At 44.8% G+C, this 22,545-nt stretch overlaps 1 protein-coding gene across 1 annotated transcript in view; it reads right to left on the minus strand.

The window, feature by feature from the left end:
* The window catches only part of LOC119390050 (nitric oxide synthase-like protein), a 369,982-nt gene that overhangs the window by 37,350 nt on the left and 310,087 nt on the right, over window positions 1-22,545 (minus strand). The window contains exons 8-14 of the mRNA XM_037657575.2: window positions 19,391-19,565; window positions 17,350-17,451; window positions 15,281-15,475; window positions 8,995-9,083; window positions 7,928-8,072; window positions 6,287-6,391; window positions 4,342-4,409 (exon numbers count right to left, since the gene is read on the minus strand). Of these exons, the coding sequence (XP_037513503.1) occupies window positions 4,342-4,409; window positions 6,287-6,391; window positions 7,928-8,072; window positions 8,995-9,083; window positions 15,281-15,475; window positions 17,350-17,451; window positions 19,391-19,565 (879 nt within the window). The remainder of the gene's footprint in view (window positions 1-4,341; window positions 4,410-6,286; window positions 6,392-7,927; window positions 8,073-8,994; window positions 9,084-15,280; window positions 15,476-17,349; window positions 17,452-19,390; window positions 19,566-22,545) is intronic.

The raw sequence follows: 22,545 nt of genomic DNA on the forward strand, positions 1-22,545 counted from the left end.
AGGCGTACTTGTCTGTGTCATTGCGTCACTTTGCATATTTTAGCGATATGAGAAACACTGCCGAATATATCGACGACTGTCTACGTTGCATTCAGTGCTTGCTCGTCGCCTCCCGCCATTCCCCGCAACGAGCACATTTACCGGTGTTTAGGTGTGTCATCACACTGTATGCGGTGCTATTCTACATTCTACGCATGAATGCGTGCAAGCTTCTTATCGTATTCTGAATCAGTTTGGTATCACTGACATTGGCCAAGCGGTTCGTGTCATGCGCATAGCGCAGAAGTGACGCGAACAGTACTTTAGGTCACTGATAAAAAAACTGATCAGCAGGGATAAGAAGCCTTATCGGTTAATTACTACATTGTTATAGGACTACTTATGTGCTACAGCCGTGCATCCTATGGAATTTTGATACTACGCAACTCCAACTAAGCGCCCTGTCTCATTTGCCCACTGTATTTTTTTTTGCTGCAGAAGGGCTACAGTGGGTATTGGACAACAGCGAACTCCTGCACTCCAAGAAAAAAAAAGAAAGAAAAAAAAAGGAGTACGTGTTACTTTTTTCGGTGAGTCCTTACTTTCCACATAAATGACTCTCTTTAAAGAGACGTGTTAACTCTCTTTTGAGTCCCAGAACTCTACGACGAGAATATAATGACATAAGAGAGTTCACGTGTCTCTTTAAAGAGAGTCATGTACGCGGCGAGTCACGACTCACAAACGAGTCAAAGGAGTAAAAAAAGAGTCATGTGACTCTTTTTTTCTTGGAGGGTAGTTTTGAACCGTAAGCGAAAGACATGTGCGATGCACGTCTGTAGAAAGCACATACGTGAGTGTTTTCGTGCTCGTGCTTCTAATTACTCGTGCTCTGTAGTACACTATACGACAACGGGGGAGGTGACCATAGGTTTCACTTGGAGTGAGTGAACGAGTGAGTGAGTCGGTGAGTGAAGGTACGGAGGGTGCACCACAAACACAGCACGAATCACAGTGAGAGAGAGAGTGAGACAAAGAGAGAGAGAGTGTGTGAAAGAGAAGAAGGAGGAAGGAAGAGGAGAGGACGTACAGGAAATCAAAGACGTCGATCCTTACCTAACGTAAGATCTGAAACAAAACAGACACCATCAAGGTCAACTACAAAAGAAAATACAACACACTAACAATTTCTTTAAAAAAATAAACGAGCTTAATGCAGAGGTAAGTGAGCGAGCATCACGTGCAGTGCTAGCAGGAAAAAGAGCGCATGCGCAGTGATAGTTGGAAAACACGTGCACGAAGGAGGGCGCGCAGGCAGCATGCGTGATACCATTGCGTGCTGGTTTTTTTTAACATGTTTTTTCATGCTCCATAAATATTGCACCAAAAACATGCGCTCGAACATGCTTTATATTACAAAGGCTGAAAAGTAGTCTGAGAGACTTATGTAAATTCCATAGGCACGATCACTCGTTTTTAAAGTATTCTCTTTCAAGTGTCGTCATTGATCTATACGCCGCCGAGTCGTTGTTATCGCTGGAATTGCCCACGAACATCCCGCTAGGAATAAATTAATGGAATATACGAAAAAAGATTCCTACAAAATTCAGTATGACCTCGCGTATAAGCAACGCGTATTCATTTTGGAATTATTCCTAGAATTAGCGCTGTTTCAGAGGAGTAAAAAATTATACACCCTAAATGCCGCCCCTCTGCTTGTGCTTCATGCCGATACTCCCGAAAATTCGCTTCCTCATTTTTTTTTGTTTCAGTGAGCCCGTTGTGCGAGTTGATTCTTGCATTGTATCATCAATGTAAATTATCACGTTCCGCATATAACGGTGGTGCACAGTACGCGTTCTGTATCTTTCTTCCTCACATATGGCCTTATTTCAAGAAAATAGAATTGATCGGGATAACTATAACTTGAAATAATTGCTAAAAGCGAAAGCTGGAAGATTACACAGAATTGCTTAAAACCTGCAAAGTGGTGGCTTCGGAGAATGGAAAATTCAAAACTTTAGTAAAGTCAGCGTGAGTACCACCGGTTTGCTACTCGTGCTGCATATATTTATAGGCACGGCCACTGTTTAGGCGTCCACAGTGCCATCCGCCGGAATCAACTGCGTTTTGAACATATATACTTGCCGCTGTGTCAATGGTATCTGCGTGGTACCTCATAGACCTACAGCAATCGATGAAGTCGGAATAATGTTACCATTTACACATTCCTTATTTAGCAGGAATATTTAGATCCATCACAATGTGAGGCGCATGAATTGATCAAGATCTATATGGGTGCCGCGATGACGAAAACGGAAATCTACTTGGATACAGAACAATGCTGTACAATGAGCGTTAGTGTTTTAGTATTAATGAAGAAATGCAAGCGAAACTACCGGGCATATAAAAGTTGGCAATGGTTAGTGCGCACCGCGGCTGTAAGACGAAATTAAAGAGAACGTGTTTTTTTGCTCTTCAAGTACCGCGTCCCAAGGCACCAGTAGCGCAAGTATAAAGCATGGGGGTATAGCGCGAAGGCTTATGCGTGGGATATGGTTTATGCTAATTGCTAATTCCTGTTGTGGCAGGTTTCGTTACCGCTTTCTGACGTAAATGTGCCTTCACAGCGAAGGCAAGTCACCTATATAGACATGCGCGCAGATACGTCATTCGAAAAGTTTGTCTATTTAATCTTCGGTTATCGTTGGTGGTGGATATGGCCGGAACATGTCTGTTAACTACTGTTGATGCGGTATGACAGCTACGCCCGCGACAATAAACGTTGGTTGGCGACTATGTCGGCCAAATGCGCTGTGATAATTACTTAAATGAAACTATGAAAAACGTCTTTCCATTGTGTTCGTAATATAAAGAACTGGATATTCGGGTGGCCTTAATGGTAACTTCGTCAAAACCTCGTCATTTATAGATGATAGGGTTTTTGCGCGCAACTACGACTTCGTCCACTCGGTCTGCTATGATGGATATTGCGAAACAATCATGCTCACAGGCTGACACCCGTATTGTGCTATTGCCCAATAAAATAAAAAATAAATAAAGAAGATAAGGTTACGTGGTTTAAAAGTTAAGATGAAGCCTCCAACTCCTTATGAAGAGGCATTTACAATTTTCCGACGTTTTCCTGTAACTCTGGTGTTGGTATGTCGTCCTTTTCTTTCTAACTTACGTAATTTGGACAATCGCGAATCCGAATTACATAAGCTTTTTCCTATCTTTGCGAGCTATTGAAATAACCGTCTCGTTTAGCAAGACCTTATTAGGGGGGGGAAAGCAAAAACATTACGAGCGTCTGACAACGTAGCATTTGGCAACTGTAGTAAAGTGTTGGCCTGATTGTGCGAATGTCCTGCTTTACGAAGAATGCAACGAATTATTTTTTCGGAAGAACCGGTGCAGCCGAATGCAGTTTTCAGGTCGACAAACTCTTGAACGAACGCGACTGCAGGCATTGGCGCGTTGTTTGCTTGAAGGTACGCGAACTGTACGTGAACGAATTTTATTTTAAATTACGAACGGTTAAGTTGCAAGTAAATTTGCCTATATATTCTTCGAAGCACTGCTAGACGTGATGTTCGATGGCGAGATAATTCACACGCTCATATAAGCATAGGAAACAATTTTAAAACGGGAGGCGCGACCTTTGGTAATGTATTGTCCCACAGGAGCAATATGTCTTTTTCATCGTAGCACAGACTCTTGCTTTTCTGGAACATCTACGTTGAAAAATGCTCGAAATAATACAGCAAGGCAGGCGCGACAGCATAGTAGGCCCAAATTCTTCATGCAAATCGCCGAAAAATGCTAATAAACTCAGAGAAGGAGAGAACAGCCAGCGACGCCCCAAGACATTAATATCTCAAGCTGAAGCGACGCGCCGAATTGTACAAACAAAGAAAAAAGTTATATAAATGAGCTACGATAGAATATTCAGTAATAAATTGCGCTTCTGGAATTGGCACATTAAGAGACCCTCGAATTTATTGTTGCTGCGCATTTCTTTCGTTATTATTATTTTCTTACGGGATACTTCGCAAAACATTCATGAAGTCTAGAAAGAGTGCTTTAGAGTGAAGCGCACTGTAGAAGGCAAATACATCTTCTCTTCTGTCTGAGAGGCAAGTAAGCATCTAACAAGAGTAATAAAAAAAACAACAGGTTGGCTGCTTCGCTGCGTCGAACTCAAGAACTAAATGGAGATGTAGAATATAACATAGTGTGTACATGTATAGAAGCGAAAACGATCAAAGCGAGAAGAGAGAGTTCGAAGAAGAAGAAAAAGTAGAAGAAAGAGAAGAAGAAGTAGCGAATGATATGTCATGGACGCAGGAGAGTACAAACCTCGGAGTCGTACCCTCCGGTCCGAAGGGGCTGGAGCTCTTCATGACTTGTAGGTTTCGAGCGAAGACCTGTACGGAAGAGACGGGAGAGGAGGACGAGGAGGAGGAGAAAACGGACGAGAAGAAGGGGAAGATGAAAAAAAATTTATTAAGTAGCCGATAAGACGCTTTGCATTCGTTGTCTGTACGAACGATACACGGAAAGATACAGTAGGGAGCGGGCCACACTCTTAACAAGCTTCATGAGAGAGAGAGAGAGAGAGAGAGAGAGAAAGAGAAAGAAAGGCGATGCCAACACACAAGGTCTTGTAAAAAGAGACACTATAGAGATCACGCCCTCTTGTGGCCCGAGGGACAGTTCGAAGATGAAGGGCAAATAAAAGAAAAAAAGAAGGAAACAGTAAAGGGGTGACGCGAGGTATGGGGCGTATGTTGAGCAGAAAGAAAACAGTGGCGGGTTAGGGAGAGGGGCGGCAGGGTCACACAGTCCATTGTCAAGAAGAACTGCGCCGCCGGCTCCATTGCTCCCGTCTCTGGCAGCAGCGGCGGCGGCGAAGCACATTCGATCACGTGACTGATCGTTAACGACTTTTATTGCTCGTTCCGTTCGCTCATGGCTCGCAGGCAAGGCGACGGCTGAAGAAAAAGGAGGTGGTCGGCAAGCCGGCAGCGTTTATCAAGGATGCTGAGAAGGGGGCCGAAAGAAGAACGCCCGCGATACAACACGCCCACCTCATGAACGAATGGCTCATCGATAAACTCTCGCGCGGTGCTTAGTCGTATACGGGTGAAGGTATACGACAGGACAGATGTAAGCGACGCTGTCGATTTTTCTGTTGCATCGCACTGGCCTCCTACGCTCCCTTGTTTATTTTTTTTTGTTTTTAGCCATTCGTTCTTTTGTCATTACTGTTTGCTTGCGCGCATTTTCAGGAACGTTTCTTTTTCTCTTGCGAGTGGACGGGAATGGGCGTGCCGTTTTCTACGGTGGCCGTTCTTATATTTGACGTCCTTCCAAAAAGAAGGGAAGAAAAAAAGAAAGAAGGAGAGACAGACAATTCAGTCCTATACAGCTGCGTTCATTCAGGAAATCTTCCTGCGCCTCGGTGACAGTCTTCCGTTGTTGCTGCTTCGATCTCGTATTTTGTTTGTGTTGGCGGGAGCCGGCGTCAAAACAAACAACCGGGAGCGGCTTTACAGGAAACTCGAGGCAACGTCCTCTCAGCTCAACGGGCGTGTGATTTCAATGGGGATCGTTGAAATTACGGCCGGAGCTTTGCGAACTCCTTTCCGCGCTGTTAACTTCGAGCTAGTAAGCATCGAGGTTGACGTTTTCTTTTCCTTACTAAACGTATAAGAAGTGGTTGGCCAATAGACGGTTACGCTCAGTTATGGATAGAGTCTATGAAATTGAAATGCAAGCCGCTTTATTTTTTACGGCTACGGTGATAAAGAAGTACGAGTCATTTTAAGAAATGGAAGTGCTTAGCTTGCTCACGAATCGCCACAGTAGAAAAGCAACCTCTGCAACGACTGTTTCTTTTTGTTTTTTTCTAAAATCATCGCTAGCTGCCAACTAATTTTATAGCGCTTAAGAGAAGCGTGTTGCCAGCATGGGACAGCTTTTGCAGGAAAAATTTATGACACAGTTAAAAGATTGCGGGGTTTTACACGCCAAAACACCACGAGAGGATTATGAGACAGCCCGTAATACGCGGAACTGTGGTTTGATTCCGACTAGAAGGGGTTCTCTTTAACGTGCGCCTAAATTCAAGTGAGAAAGGGATACGGAGGGAAGACGAAGTGAGTAGAGTGGTAGAAAGCGAGAATGTAAATGACATGCAGGAAGGTTAACCGGGACTCCGTTTGGCCACACGCCTGCATTGCAACGAAGGTGTGCAATGATGAATGTGTGAATGTGTGCGTGATGTTAGCGGATGACGCACCTCTCCGTTTTCGGGCGGCTCGCCATTGCCGAAAGTGCTGGAGATGACCAGCAGGAGAGGCTCGAATTCCAGGTTGACGAAATCGTAGTCTTCCATGCACTCGACCTTGAAGGAGGAGAAGACGCAAAAGAAGCAAGTCGCCAGGCACACTATTTAGCACATATAAAGCAATCACAAGACATAGCTGCGAACCTATAGGTTCGTGAAATCGCTTTGCGATTATTGCTTGCGTCGCTCGGTTTTTATTAAACAATGAAATATTGATGTTGAGTTTATATCCGGCGGGAGTTATTGCAGTGTTCGATGCATCTTATGGAGCGAGGCAGAGGCAAAGTAGTGCACAAGAACGATTTTAGTTCATCGTTGTAAGAGATAAAGGCCAAAAGTAGCCAAAGCTTACCATGTTGATAATAAGTAGCCAACAGTTTACCAACAGTAGCCTATATAGGCCATCAATTAGACAACATTAAACAGTGCTGGTAATATGTGAGCAAATATGGTAGTCATCAGACAGCAGTCTTGAGGCAAACTCGTTTTTATTATAGCTTCATATGATAATTTTTATGTACTCCTTTACACAACTAGAACTGCTTTGTTTCCACTTTTGAGGTCGCGAAGTTATTGCTTTTTATGCTAACCGAAAACCGGCCCAGATAAATCCCGTTTTACTTCCTATAAAAATGCGGCACATTAAAAACGGCTCCGAAGAGAAGACTATGAATTGAATGCCCGTATACTCGGTTGTGCGTTCGAATTACGAGGCATATCCGAGAAAAAAAAAAAGACGTTGGCTTGAGTTGTGTCTCGTTGGAACTGTATAATCAATTGGGAGTTCAGTTTCTTTGGTCCCTTCATTTTAGCTTCAATAAAAAAAGCGACCGCGCAAAACTTACGACAGCATACAAAACGATTTGCTGGAAGGCATGATGCATTTCGCTTTTAGCTTCCTCTACTACACACAGTGCGCCTCCCTAGTAGAGCCCTTTCAGGATACATTACGCCAGGATATCTCGGTTTGTTCTGTCACATTTTGCTGGTCGTGTAACTCCTCAGCGACGCTGCATAGAGTTTTTTTAAGGATTCCTGCTGCAATAAGCAAACTAACACTCTCCCTTTCCAATCCAAACTTGCTCTCAATGGAAAACACGTGCATACATGTGTAATTATGAATATCTCAGTGGTAAAAACGACTCGACGAAGAGTCCGCGCCGCAGTTGCTATGCTCTGACGACCACGTACATGACGTTTAGCCGAAGAGAGAGAGAGTGTGTGTGTGGAGAGGGAGGGAGCGAGGGAGAGAAACAGGGGAAAATAAAGAGGTCAATAAGACAAACGTACGGTCTGCTACCCTACACTGGAGTTAAGGAGAGAGGATGAGGAAGAAATAAAGGAGAGCGCATGGTACCTTCCAAGAAGGACTACGATTGGTCACTGAGGCCGATGTACCTCGAAGCTTTTAGTAGCACACGAATAACTTTCTGTCATCGAGGGGTATGCGAATCATTCAGGAACTTTTGACTGGACTCCAGTTAGCGTAGCCCAGTCTGAAATGTCCCGGATTTCGTATCAAGAACACGTGCACAACGGGAAGTTAGACTACACGAACGAAGAGGAGACGCCATGCTTAGTGTCTTGTCTTACCGACGCGTTGAAAGCGTGCAGGAAGATGTCGCATAGTACACGGGCGTAGGTCTCGGACTTTCCCGTCTCGGTGGCGTACAGGATCTTGGCCTTGACGCGCTTTGCCAGGGCTTTGCCGTACATGGCTGAGGTGAACTTCACGGCGCTGCGCATAGAACGATAACGACGATCCTTTGAACAATGATTGTAATGAGGAATGACACGATAACTTTGTTCACTTCCTCTCTCATGTAAGCAGGATGTCTGCTCCACAATTATTTTATTTATGTACGTTAGTGTCAATTCGATTTTATTCCGCACTTTCCATGCAGGAAAAAAAAAATTCTCATGACGTATCCTAAGTTTTGATAAGTACATACCTTTAGTGAGCCAAGAGCCCCTGTTTTGCTGAGCCGAATACATTGACACATATAAAGCTTTTTTTAGGGCGCTTTCTATTAGTTCTAGATAGATAGACAGCAATTTTTAATGACTACCCCGGACATGTTAGCCTGGTTTATCGCCTGGCTTGCTATTCCACGTGTCGGAGACGACTGTAGTACATACAGTGATCACATATGCACACACATATATACATAGAAGAGTCATTAATAAAGTTTCATTACAGTGCATAGACCTCATAAACACCAACAGCACTTTTGTGTTGCGCGAATCGTACAATTGCTGCTTTGCCACGGTCCGAGAATGTTCCGTAGCTCCAAGCTCAAGCCACGTTGCATATGCAGTGCTGCCTTCAGAATCTGTCGTTCTATTAGTTCTGTATTACATATAACTTTTCTGATATAACAGAAGCATTTCTTGCCGGGAGTAAACAAAGTCATCAGACTCATCACGTTGTGTAGGCTAAATCATTGCTGCTTTTGGAGTTAAATTAGGAATGAATGAAAATTATGCACGACTTGTTTTAACAAAAGAACAATGAACGAAGCTGCTACATCTGCTTGGATCATAATTTACAACGAAACTTTTCGTTAATTTATTTATTATTATTTTTTATTTTGCATGAGCGTGAGTTAAGTATCAATCGCGTAACGCGATTCAATGAGGCACGTAAGTTTCGAGCATACCTGGCAATATCCTTGAAGCGGAACTTCCTGGAATGCCGTCGCTGGTCGTCCGCCTTCTTCTGCCACACGTGCGTTTTCCAGGCAGGCGTCTGCGAGAAAAAAAAAATGAAAGCGTGCCTTGAATTACAGCAATGCCGACGGATATGTGGACTCTTCGAAGTGATGGCTATGCCATATATTAGACTTCAGTGTATGTTTCGGTTATTGCGCAGAAAGACGACCTCGAGTTCGCTCCTCAATATCTTCTATTTGTACTAGCCGTCTCAACCGTAGAAAGACTATAGTTTTTTGGAAACAGCACGAAAAGGCAAGACAACATGTATGCAGGCTAACAAAGTTTACCTAAAAAGAAAAAGTGGAAGAAAATGAGCGAACAATGTTCAGTATATGTAGTTGGACACCTGCTTGTAATTATGCTGCCTGGTAAGACGACTATGTTATCTATAGACAGTTTGTCTTGTAGTTTTTCATCTTAATTTTTTTCCCTATTCATAACGAACGCGCCTTTGGAACAAAAGATGTTAATAAGAATGCTTGCGCATTCCACCTTTGCTGTCACACGCCGCGGTTGTGCTCTAAAGCAGAAAGTGGGGAATCTGATACGCGAACGTGGAAATAATATCCGAAAATAAAAAAAAAAACACAAACGTGGACTGAAATTCAAACAGCTGTTGAAGAATAAACACCACGTAGTGGAAATTAACCTCAGACTTTTCACTGCAGCGTCCAATCATGGCCCACGTGCAACTCAACTCCGGGACGTCAACTGAAAGACAACCAATCAACAGGAACAGACATCCGCCTTGCGGGAATAATGTCCAATTAGACTGAACAGTACAGTTGGTTCCAAATATCGCAATGAGGTAAGGAATGTTGAGAAATGTCTCCACGATACGAAGGTCTGCGGTCAGTGCTTATCACTTTGCTTGTTTACACTGCTGAATGAATGAATGAATGAATGAATGAATGAATGAATGAATGAATGAATGAATGAATGAATGAATGAATGAATGAATGAATGAATGAATGAAACTTTATTGATTTCAACATTCCATCATTCGGTATGCTGAGGGCCGGGGTTCAAGAAGCCTCTTCACGCAAAGAGCAACTGTCATGCAAAGAGACCTTTGGAATATCTGTTGCAATAGAGACGTTTTCTATGGTGTACCATGACGAACGGCAGTGAGAATAGTTCACCGCAGAAAAAAAAAGAAACAAAGAAAAGTAGTCTAAGCTCATGCGAGGTCTTCGACTGTACTCTCTGCATAGACACAATGCCACCGACCTTACATGAACGAGCTAGATGGCGGACAAGAGATATCCCGACAGAAAATACCTTCCGCCGCCTGGACCGCGCAAGATTGTGCGCTCAGTATAGACTCGATAATCCTGCACTCCGCTAATCGGTCGGAGCGCAGTGCGCCTCGCTATCGCGCTTCGAGATTAACTATGTCAGTGATTAACCTCTAAAGCCTCGCAAATTGCCCGATCCCCAGGTTTTGTGACGAAAGCCGCGATCTCTATTGAAAACGAGTTTCTATACACGCAGGAACGGAGGCTTAATACCGCATTCAGTATGCCGCATAAACGATGACGCCAAATCCTCTCGTTTGCAGCCTTGGGCCCGCTATATTAACGAATCGGGAAAGGCCCGACATACGGGTCGGCGTTCCGCGATCCGACCTCGAATTCTCACACAGCCACCGTTCTTCATTTTTTTTTCGCCGACGTATCATTACCGAAACAGACGCGCCACCGTGGCCTGTCATGCGCGTCGCCACCGCGTGTCGACCACGCAAACATGCAGGGATGGCTGGCGCGCGGCGCGACGCCGAGCAAATCAAATTACCAGATGCAAATGGCCGAGAAACCACCGCGTATAGTCAGCGCGAGCGAGGATGTTCACGCGTGTTCGAAGAAAGGAATGCGTTCGCCCGCGCTCGTTCCATAAATCGCCCCGCACACAGCGTCAAACCCCGACTTCCCCAAAAGCCCTTCCACATTGGACCTCCCCTCTCTTTGGTCATTCAAGAAGTTTCCTCATTACCGTGGAGGGTGCGGTGGAAGGGCAGGGGCTTGATGGGAAGGGGCGCCAAACGAGAATGCCGTGCGGCAATCGCCGTGTTTAGGCAGGCCGCTATGCAACGACCCGTCGAAGAAACCAGATGCCTGCTGTGTGGTCGAAATGTAGGCACACAGCCTGTACCATTTGACGATTTTTGATCTCTCGAGGGTGTCTGGCGTGAGAACAAGTTTCATTTCAATGCTCACGCGCGTGTGTGTGTCCAGTTTGAAAACACTTTGCCGTATTTGGAGGCGAGTGCCCCATGCTGCCCGCTTGTGTGGGTTTGTTTCGAAAGGGATGCGCCTTTGAGAAATGGAAGTTTTCTTCGCACTTCGGTGAGCAGCGTGGCCGTGTTCGAATGCGTCTTTCGTTTGTCACGTAGCACGGCTTCCCACATTCATAATTGTGCTTGACCGTTCAAAACTTTACTGCCTATCGTTTAAAAAAGAAAGAACGGATATTGGAAAACACGAACACGCTGATGGCTCGTTTAATCACAAGCCGCTTCGTACGCAATGAACTTGTTTTTCTTTTTTCGTTTTACTTTCTGTAATGCTTAGCGATGGCTACGACATCTGAAAGTTCTACAACGCAGTTTTGGAGACGTTCTCCACACCGAATATCCTCGCAAGTTGTGCGTACTCCGGTCATGTTTTCCTTCAAACTTCTAAATGCGAAGCATTTTAACGTCACCGCACATGACTATAATTTCGAAGTTCTTGTTCTTAGAACAGTCTGCTTGTTCCGTAGGAAAGAAATGAACTGAAACCAAATATAAAACAGTTTACTCGAACATGTTTGCCTGCATACGCGTAATCTCAACGATTATATATCCTGCATACCACGAGAACAAAACGGAAATATCCCTAATAAACGGGTTTAAGCCTGATTTTTTTTGTTACGGGGAAATGTAATTTTCGTGAGCGGTATTTAAGGCTTCGGGTTTTTTGCGGAAAGGTTTTTTTAATGCGAGGTTTGGATAGATCCCCGCTGGTCATTACGGGGGATTTACGAAGTTCGCTTCGAACGTGTGCGTAATCACGCATCAGAAAGCGAATATTTTCCGTCTTTTTTTTTTTTTTTTTGGTGCAGATAGTTTGTAGCGCGCTTATGAAGCTGTTGAACGAGGCTTAGAAGATAATGAAGGCCAGCCAGCAGCACGTAAGACAACTTAAGCTGTATCACGCCACGCCTGCGTCTCGATTTGGATGCCGTGAGCAATTTTAGTCAATATTACCACTTAATACGTTTCATCAAAGTTTCCAGCTGAGACGAAGACCGTATATAAAACGTGCTCGAGATACGTTCCGAAAAAAAAGTTGTGCTGCTGCATGGTGTGGTGGAAAGCCAGCCTAGCGAAGAAGATGTAAACGCATAAGAACCGCAGAGTCTTTTTTTCTTTGTTGCGATGATGCTAAATGACTCCAGGTCAAAAGAAGATGAAGATTGCACTACTCGGCGTGGATATAATTATACCAGCTCTGAGTTGATGTTGAGGGTACACGCAAAAAACTTTTCGAATTTAGCGAGAACGCACTCGAAGCCAACTGCAGCAACGTGGAAAGCACGCGCGTTTAATGAGCTGAGAACCATTGGGCCGTGTTCTGTAATGATCTCGCCCCTTAAAGCAGTTTGCTTGGCTAGTTGGAATAGTGAACTTTGATGAGTTTCCAGCTCTTAAGCCAAATAGGAGCAAACAATAAAGCATGAAAGAAAAAGGGACTGTCTCTTTTTCTTTCCTTGTTTGCATGTTTCTTCTTTTTTTCCTATTTCGCTTAAGCGTTGGAAATGCATCAAATCTGGCCCCTTGTTTATTTTTTTTTGCTTTATCACGTTATCTAACACGCTATATGATCACTCATATGGATAACGGCGTCACTACTTAAAAATTATTAACGAAGGGCGGAGATAACGGAAAATGCAATTAATTGATCAGAAACGCTAGCCAATGTTGACTTTCGCAGCGGGGTTAATATTATTTAATATGAAAACCCCTATAAGCGAGTTTTAAAGTTGAATATAGGGAAGATGCGTGCTGGAAGCTACACCACCGAGCGTAAAAAAAAAAAAAAGAAAGCGAGTGAGCACTTTAGAGCTTCTATGGGAACAGTCATTAGAGGAAGCAATCAGCATTCGTTGAAGCCTCCGTTACACTTGGAGTATACTTCTACACAAGTGGTGAGGCCGAGTACTAGAACGATAATAATGACCGCAAATGAACAAATTAAAAAGGTAATGAACGTTAATGATAAAAAGCGGCTTTCATGATTAAGTGTGTCTAACTGGTAGAACATAAGTGAAACAATTACTGAACTTATTCTCAAAGTAGAGAATCGGGAATAATGGAGCATGAAATGCACGTTGCAACATGACGGAGCTCCGGCCCTCGTGAACTTCAGCGGAGAGCACAAGCATGCTTGCACATAAAGGCAAGAGTAGCACGTGATAGGAAAAGAACGCGACCGTCGCCGGCATAAAACAACCAAGCATTCACACTTAAAAGTAGAACATATCGGTTGTAAATACGACACGAGGAAGTGAAAAAAAATCACAGCACATCCACGGGGTGAATGATGGTGAGTGGGGCGAAGCTCCGGAGGAAATCATCGGTAAACCGTGGAACTCTTCCGTGAAATTCGCCCAGTATATCATATAAAGAGTGTGAAACACCGTGTATATATTAAACGGCAATCTGTTATTGTACTCTTGGTTTACGTGGTCCCTTCATTATCACCGCTTTGTGATCGGTGAAATGCAGGGAAAGTGTCCGCTCCCGTGCGAAAGTGAAAGCGCGCCAAGAGCGAGCGCCTTTTACGATCGCAGGCATCCAATGACATTCGCTATTCGCATTATACAAGCGCCATCTGTCATCTTTAAACAGCAACTCTAAGAAATACATGAAACGCCATCTAGTGAGCAATCCATTAAACTAGAGCTCTAAGAAATACATGAAACGACGTCTAGTGAGCAATTCATTAAACTAGAGCTGGCTACATACATACTACTACTACAGAGGAGGGAACGACCCACACCCTAAGGAGCTTCGCCCCTAAAAAGTGCCGGAGTCACGCAGCCTCCCCCCCCCAACCCCCTCGGGTTTCATAGGCTTCATTTCGCGAAGAAAGATGGCCGGTGCGTATCCTCTCCGCTTTAGCCGCGATCGTCGGCTGGCGTCGCACTCACACATAGAACACACGACGCGCAAGCCGATGTTGTCTTTGGACTTTATACGGAACATCACGGCGACGGCGACGGCAAGAATGTGCCTGCAGTGTCCATATAACTGCTATCAGAATAAAGAGAAACGTAAACAACCTGGCAGTGAGGATGACTTAACTTGTTCCGTATTTTGGAAGAGCAAAGAAACGTCCTTCAAGGGACTGCGTGTTCGAATGCACAGGAAAAAAAAACTCACGAGGTCCCTTGTGCATACACCTAAGACGACTCGAAGGCGAAAGCCATCTTATTTTTCTTCTCAGTCGATGTCTTGATCCTGCCACGCCACCGTCCGAAAACTTTCTGTACCTAACGTGGTTTTGCACGGCCTCCAGGATTGGAGGCATTTGCCTGGTTTTGCACTGCCTCCGTGATCGGCCCACCTTTGACCAAGCCAAGATGTCATGTGATGACGGCATCATGAGACGTTACGCCACGTGACATCCCGCCAGGATTTGTGACGTCATGATGACGTCACAAGATTGTGAGATCTGTGACTCATGATGACATCATACGGTAACGTCATCACGTGATGATGATTTTTTTTCATCATTCGTGCTGTGCCCGACGCCGCGGGACGCCGGCGGTCAATTTTCGCGTTTGATGAGGTATCTAAGGCTTTCGCCTTAAAGATGTGCGCTGCTTTCACTAGTGGTGCAAGGCTGGAACCAACAGCGGAGCTAGTGTTTGGACTCCCGATGAAGAAGCTGCCCTCCCAAGCCCGTGTTCCTGCCCTGCTTAAACGATATGAGTTTAGCGCGAACCTCTCAAGTGGCTAGTGTTACCTGATCTTACGTCACGTGGAGAGTGTTACGTGATTTTACGTCGTGTAGCCCCCTTGCTATACTATACTACGTATGGCTATGCTATGCTAAGAGCTGCTTGGCACATATCCGTTTTTTCTTTTTTGTGGTAGAGGCCGTTCATGTAAATACGCATACGCAAAGTTTGCTCAGCTTAAACAGCTCCAATGACGAAAAAAAAAATAAAACCTAAGACACGTACCTGGTACTCGTAGTTAGGCTTGAGGTGGTAGTAAAGCATCTCCTGGTGAAACACGGGCGTGAGGCTTCCACTGAGCGGTGGCACGATCCATACCCAGTCACCGGGGCAACCTCCCCGCAGCCGGTTTTCATTCTCCATGTGCTTCATGAACTGCTCCGACGCCGAGTGGTGGTCCACGATGGTCACGTTCGCCTTCTGCACGTGTATCAGGTATCTATCTATCTATCTATCTATCTATCTATCTATCTATCTATCTATCTATCTATCTATCTATCTATCTATCTATCTATCTATCTATCTATCTATCTATCTATCTATCTATCTATCTATCTATCTATCTATCTATCTATCTATCTATCTATCTATCTATCTATCTATCTATCTATCTATCTATCTATCTATCTATCTATCTAATCTATCTATCTATCTATCTATCTATCTATCTATCTATCTATCTATCTATCTATCTATCTATCTATCTATCTATCTATCTATCTATCTATCTATCTATCTATCTATCTATCTATCTATCTATCTATCTATCTATCTATCTATCTATCTATCTATAAGAAGAAGAAGAAGAAGAAGAAGAAGAAGAAATAGTTCCGCAAGCAAACAAGCCGCGGAAAATGAAGAAATTGGAGGTGACCGAGCCACTGCTATCAGCAAAACTGCGCAGCGACATCTGGTTGGCAAGTTTTCGCGGTTGCAGCTGGCGTTGAACCCGATGCATTCATGCAATTGCAACATTTCGCGGAAGCGCTGAACTGTGTAAGCATTTAAGGACTAAGCGAGTGCACGTTTCCGCACTGATGATAAGATATAACTCCACCTTCTAACCCAACAGCAGTTAATCTCGCAAACAATCTGCATGTTAACGCAAGAACTGAAGCCTGTTTTGCGAAGTGAGCGCAATAGGAAAAAAAAATTTTCTTCCACATGTGATTGGAAACCATAATACGCCAACGCACCATTCCCTTGTTTCACCATCGAGAAAACAAGTTTTTTCGGAAGGCGCGAGAAGAGGACTTGCGAGGTACTGCGTGTGAGCATTTTATGCCGCTGTCGACAAAATTTGTTCAGCATAAACTCATTCTCGAGGACGGGGCCTCTGGAAATAGCTCGGCACCGAATTCCCGGTTTATATAGCACTGTCGCTAAACTTTTCGAGTGTTGATTGAGGCCTATTGCATCTTCTCTACTACACGTGGAACACTTCATTCCGAAACAAACGCCTGCTTGCTGCACTCGCTCATAAACAACCCGCTTCCCCGCAAGTGACGTCAGTTCATTTCTCCGCCAGGTGGCGAGCCCATAGACTAGTACAGAACAAAAGTTTTCGTGTATAATCGCGCTGGTCTGGAAACGTGGCGCTGGAGAATCTCGCAATCATACTGCCGCCGTCTCAGTTTTCAAAACTTCTTAAAAAATAAAAGATAAAGTTAATTCAGTGTTTTCTAGCATTCTGGATTTCCTCATAACGTGTTCACGTACTTATCTCGCCTATTTCGACTTATTCCTTTCTGTTCTCAATATTTCCGCGCGCATGTGTAGGGCGCTGGAACTTTTCCGCAACAACGCGGGGCTCGGCTTCACAGAGAGCGTGCATACATATGCGAAGCATGGTTCGCAAGAAATGTCACTTCCACTCATGATGACTACTCCTAAGCGGAAAAAAAAAAAGATGAAAACATTTCCGCGAGCAGTGGTGGCATCACCAGCAGCAAAAAACAGTTATGGGGTCGACAACAACGCCAACAGCAGTGGCAACACCGACAATGAATCGCGGAAGAAAAAAAAAAAAACTAAGGAACACAGGCACGAGAACTGTCCAAACAAGCAGCTAAGAGAAGCGTACGAGTCTTACTGTAGCACAGTTTGACCCCTATATGCAAATGCAGGAAAGCAGAGCTTTGCGGGAGCTTGCGCGTGGGGTAGACATGTGCGGGGTTGAAAAAAGAGGGTAGAGAGAGAGAGAGAGAAGGGGGGGGGGTGCAGGCAGTCTTGCATGGTAATAAGCTCGGCGCGGCTCCTTCGGAGCCGTGTTGCGCGTTGCAGGGGCCACTTGCCTGGTAGCTGTGCATGACAGCCAGGGTGAGCTCGACTGCAGCCCGATCCCGCCAGAGGCTCGAATTGCTCTTGGTGTCGATGCCTATTCGAGTCGCTACTTCCTGGGCAAGGTGAAAGAGAACGAAAACGGGGAGTGAAAGACAGGAAATCGGCGATTGCGAATTCGACGAGGTTATCGTTTGTTTTCGGCGTCTGAGACAGCTGCGGCGCAGCGCACTGAGTATGTATAATAGACCGTCGAACAGAGAGTGGTATTATGAATGTATATAAATGCAAACGTGAGCGCTTAGAACGATAAAAAACTTACGCGTTCGCAGTTAATTCGACGGCTTACTCGTTACAGTTTCGAACCGAAAGCCATGTACTCAATCACCTTGTAATGAAGTTCGCAAACAGAGGTATTTTATTTTTCTCCGCAAAACAGCCGTTCCACCCAATTTCGTAGAGGTACACTTCTGAATCGTACATCTGTAGCGATTCTGAAACGCAGTTAGGTAGTATAATGAAGTTTTCGGAGTGTTAGAGAGGGATGCTTGAATTGCGCATCGGTTCAGAAAATGCGGGTGGAGGTCTTTCGAAAGCACGCGGAATGCGTTGTTTTCTTCCAGAGAAGGCGAAAGGCGGAACACACTTTGGGCATATGCTGCCGACACTGGTAGTGGAACTCTGATGCAAACAAGAATCTTTGCGACAGATGTTTGCCGAGTATTGGGTTCATTTCGAAAAATTTCTAGGCAAAGCGATTTCGCTCGCTCTGCAGAAGCTTTGGAACACGGGTTGCTTGGTATACTTTCATAATAACAGCGCACAAAACAGACGCGACTGAGGAGAGGAAAATTACACTACTGTAGTTTCCGTGTCGTTAGTTCCGTCCGTTTGTTGCACTGTTATTATGCTCCCTCGCTCGTTATTTCACTTAATCTCGATGCACTTTCTTTCTCACAGGTGTTTGGCATCCCTATAGCTCTAGTCTGCGCCCCGTATTACGTCAACTTTCACGGCGGGACACTTTCGAATAAAAAAGTACTGTAAGAAGTCTGTTATCAACGAAATGATATCAAAATCTTTTTTTTAACGATCGTGAAACTATGAAGAGCAATTTTTATATTCAGAACCAAGGATACGCAATTCTTTAAGTGAATATCAGTAATTATATGTGGTGGCTGAGTACAATAGCAAGACTATACAATATTGGGCCTCCGTTCAGTATTGCAAGAACCTCGCGCAGTGTGACATTGACGAAAGGCAACAAGTTAACTGCAATCTAAAACCGGGTTAGTTGTTTGGTGCAGTTCATCGTAACAGCAATGCAAATGGGCAAGGCAAAACAAGGCAGAGCTCCATGTCCGGCACTGTGTACTTCGCTTTGCGCTGCCTTCTGCCGATAAAATTGCCTGCACTGCCTGAATATACCTTTTATATCATGTAGTATGGACATTCCACGATACTCCAAGCTTCCGATTCCCCCATAATCCTACGCTAGACCAGCGGGAGGCAGCACTCGCAAGACCAGCTGCGGCTTGCGGAGTGGGCGCGGTGAGCGGTGACTGCTTGTAGACTTCTGGACTGATCAGTCGACTCACGGGCAAGTAAAGAAGCAAGAACAGCGCTCTGCGCTCGATTTGTTACCCAATAATAAAGTTTGATACTACACTACTACCATTTTTCTCTGCCATTCTAAGGTGTACATGCAAACGCGTGGCGAATATATACCGTTGCACAGTGCAGATAACGACGTGCTGTGGCCAAATTTGAAAGCGGAGGCGGAGAGGCGATGCAGTCGTTTTGCCCGCTGGCAACCCATTAACAGTTCAGTCAGTCTGAGGGCTCCATCTATCAAAAAATGACTACATCGCGATTATCTTTTATCTCATTGCACGTGAAGTTTTTCGCGCTGTAATGTTCTCAAAAGCTGTGCGCCATCTCGCCGAATATCAAGTTTTGTTAAAACTGTGATTATGGTTGGTTTGAAACTGTCTCTCCTACAGACTGATTAGGCGTGGGAGGAGCATATGGTGCAGCGTGTGGTAGAGCACTGACCTCGGCCAGGTTGTAGCGATGCGCATCGCAGAAGTCCCTGACGGCGATCTCGGTGACCATGTACCAGCCGTTGAAGGGGCAGGCGGTGAACTCGACGCCGCCCACGTCAAGCATCATGCTGGACACTGCGGGCACGGCGTACCATTCCAGCTGCATCTCGTCGATTGCCTTGTAGCTGCGGTGGCAGGAGGGGCTCGCGTTAAAGTGCGCATTTTAAAGAAAAAACAACAACAAGTAAGCCCAGTGAAAGTTACATACTATGTATATGAAAAACCATTGGAACACGGGTTGTCGCTAGAGCCAATGTTCCGACAAGCAGCCTTGCCTTATTCAAGGCAGTTGCTGTCTGAAAGAGGACAAGACCGCTTGTTGGCTCCAGTGATAGCCCGTGCTCCAATGATTTTTCGTCGCTTCACGCTTGCATCTTCCCCTGAACTTCTACCTCGTTTGGATATTATGTAAAATCGTGAAGAGGCGGATACAATTTCCCTGTAACAGAGAATAAAGACTTCGTGAGCGAGAAAAATACATCAGCCAGATTAGGGCAGGTCAGGTGCCGCTGTTGTGAGGATGCGTTACTGCAGAATATTAATGACGCATAATCTGCAGAGGCCGCCACCGTGCGGGCAGAGTGTGGAAGAGGCTCTTTAACGCCATACTAAACTGAAGACACCGTCACGACAGAAAGAATGCCACTACCTGGTTAACGTCGCTGACGAAAATACGAAATGGACGACTTCCCTTACACTTCGCAAACTTCCTTTTTTTTTTGCGTATTTTCTCCAAGGATATCGGCGTCGCTAGTGCCGTAGCAAAACCTTGACGTCACAGATCTCAAGGCTGCAAACGCTGCATAAGGTAAGTGCGCTAAGACATCATTTCGTGAGGCCATCGCTGGCATTTATATAATCGGCGATCAGCCTATAAAGGGCCTCGCTAACGTCACGAGATGGCATGGCTGAAGGCTGAATCTGTCGAGAAAACGTCTCACTGCGGTTGAGCCTTCAAGCTTAACGCTAGCTGCCCAGCTGTTGCATGCGTCCTCGCGGTGTTCAATTTTTTTTTTGACAAGACAACTGAAAACAGAAACTATTCCTTGAATAAGAATAACAAAAATACCGTGAAAAATGTTCACCTGCACGTGGTGTCGCATCAAACTTTGACGCATTGCAACCGTGTTGGAGATCGAAACTACGCCGAGAAACAAGCAATTTGATACATATTTATGAAAGCGCAGCTTGTGCTGGTCCTTCGGCTTTGTGCGACAGGTACGAAGCGAAATATCCGAAGAAGTTTGGGTTGGTTGTCGTGCATTTCGTTCCCGCAGTCCTCCTCTCCTCAAGTTTCTATACGCATTATTTTCTACTCACCGTATACCACAATATACCCCCCCCCCCCCCGTGAAGTACTGTTTGTAACATTGTTCCTTTTTTTCAGATTTTAAGAGTACTAACAAAAGAGCAGATATTACGTTTAAGATGACATGACTAAAGACTGCTGTGCATGGTGCGACCTTAGACCAGGACTAATTTTTCGTCAAATGCTAAGCTTTCTTTCTGAGAAACCTGCATTATAGCATCATTCATGAGAAACTGTTCCAAAAGCCAGGGGAATTCATCTTAAATATTTTTCAACCACTGCCTTTACTCAACATAAAAACGTAACAAAAGATAGACGTTTCGCCACCTATTCGCCGCGAGATCGGGCTACAGGTGGCAGCACCGTCGCCGCGCTAGTGTGGATAGGCGGTTGTCGGCGCGTATACAAACGTGCACAGCGGCGCTTCGTTGTGAGCGATTTGACCCGATTTCCGGCAAACAAAATGCGTTGACTGCAGCTTTGCGGTAATATGTGCGCTCTTCATTCCAGAAGCGGCACGAAGCGCGCCGAACGTTACAATTACTTGCAAGGGAAGCGCATTCTGCCAACGAACGGGTTGCTCGCCTTCGGCGACAGTCTGCGTTTTCGCAATGGGTGACGTTTTCTTGTTGTTTTATTTGTACATGTTTATCTTGTGTTCCACCTACTACGCACTGCTGTATAGCGCGACTGAATTAACTATTTACTTCTTGTTCATTTGGATGCCCCTCAAAAAAAAAAAAAAAAGAGAGCCCGTATTCCCTCACGATCAGTTGAAATAGCACTTTGTGCACTGCGTGCTGAAATATTAATTCGCATTTCTTATTCATTTCTCCATGAAATGTAGGACAGTTGATAGGTTTACTGAGGAAAGCCTGACAGCGCTTTAGCGCTACGGAAACGTTTAACACGCACACGCTTGTTTTTATTCCAGTAACAGCACGGAAATTTCTTCGATTCATTACTTGCACGACAGTAATGGAACAAAGGTCTGGTTATTTCACGGGACCAAAGTACGTTTTTTCATACGAATAATGTCCGCTGCCTTCCGTCAATCTAAACAACGCAACACAAAAACGCTCAAGATAATGTAAAGAAAAAAAAGATGTGGCTTCGTGTGAAATTACTACGACATATACGTAAACTACGCCGTTTGGATTAATTTTGACCATCAGCGCTCTTTAACCCGCGCCTTAATCTAAGTACACGGGTGTTTTTGTATAAATTTCGCCACAAGTTAAAATTGCGCAGGGTAACTCAGTTTTGCAATTTCCGCGTGATTTCATTTTCTGTTCTCTTTAGGGGACAATTTAAGTACCGAAGTGTCACACGTGACTTAACAGAAATATTTCTCTCTAGTGAGACCATGACCGTACACAACAACGTATAAACAACACCTAACCACAACGCTCAAGTACATGCGAGCCTTTTTTTTTTACCACCGCGCCGCTAAAAAGCTATATTCACATGAGATTTAATACTTCTCATCTTTAGGGCAACACCAAGCGCACTATGAAATGCGCTTGAACCACAGAGCGGCACCTACACTGATATGACTATCGTGAACGGACGGTACGACGAACACACACAGCACTCTCGACAAGTGCACTCACCGATCTTATTGCGGTACATATACAGCCGATCAAGGCCAAATGATTCTTTACATCGTGTTAGGCATACGTACGAGCGGTTAAAGTTGCACTAACGCAAAGGAATAAAACGCCTTTTGAGGATCTGCATCACGTACGCGCACATGCAAACACAACGGGACTAGCAGACGACGTATGGAGCAATCC

Source organism: Rhipicephalus sanguineus, chromosome 4 (assembly GCF_013339695.2).
Source record: "Rhipicephalus sanguineus isolate Rsan-2018 chromosome 4, BIME_Rsan_1.4, whole genome shotgun sequence".
NCBI lineage: Eukaryota > Metazoa > Arthropoda > Arachnida > Ixodida > Ixodidae > Rhipicephalus > Rhipicephalus sanguineus.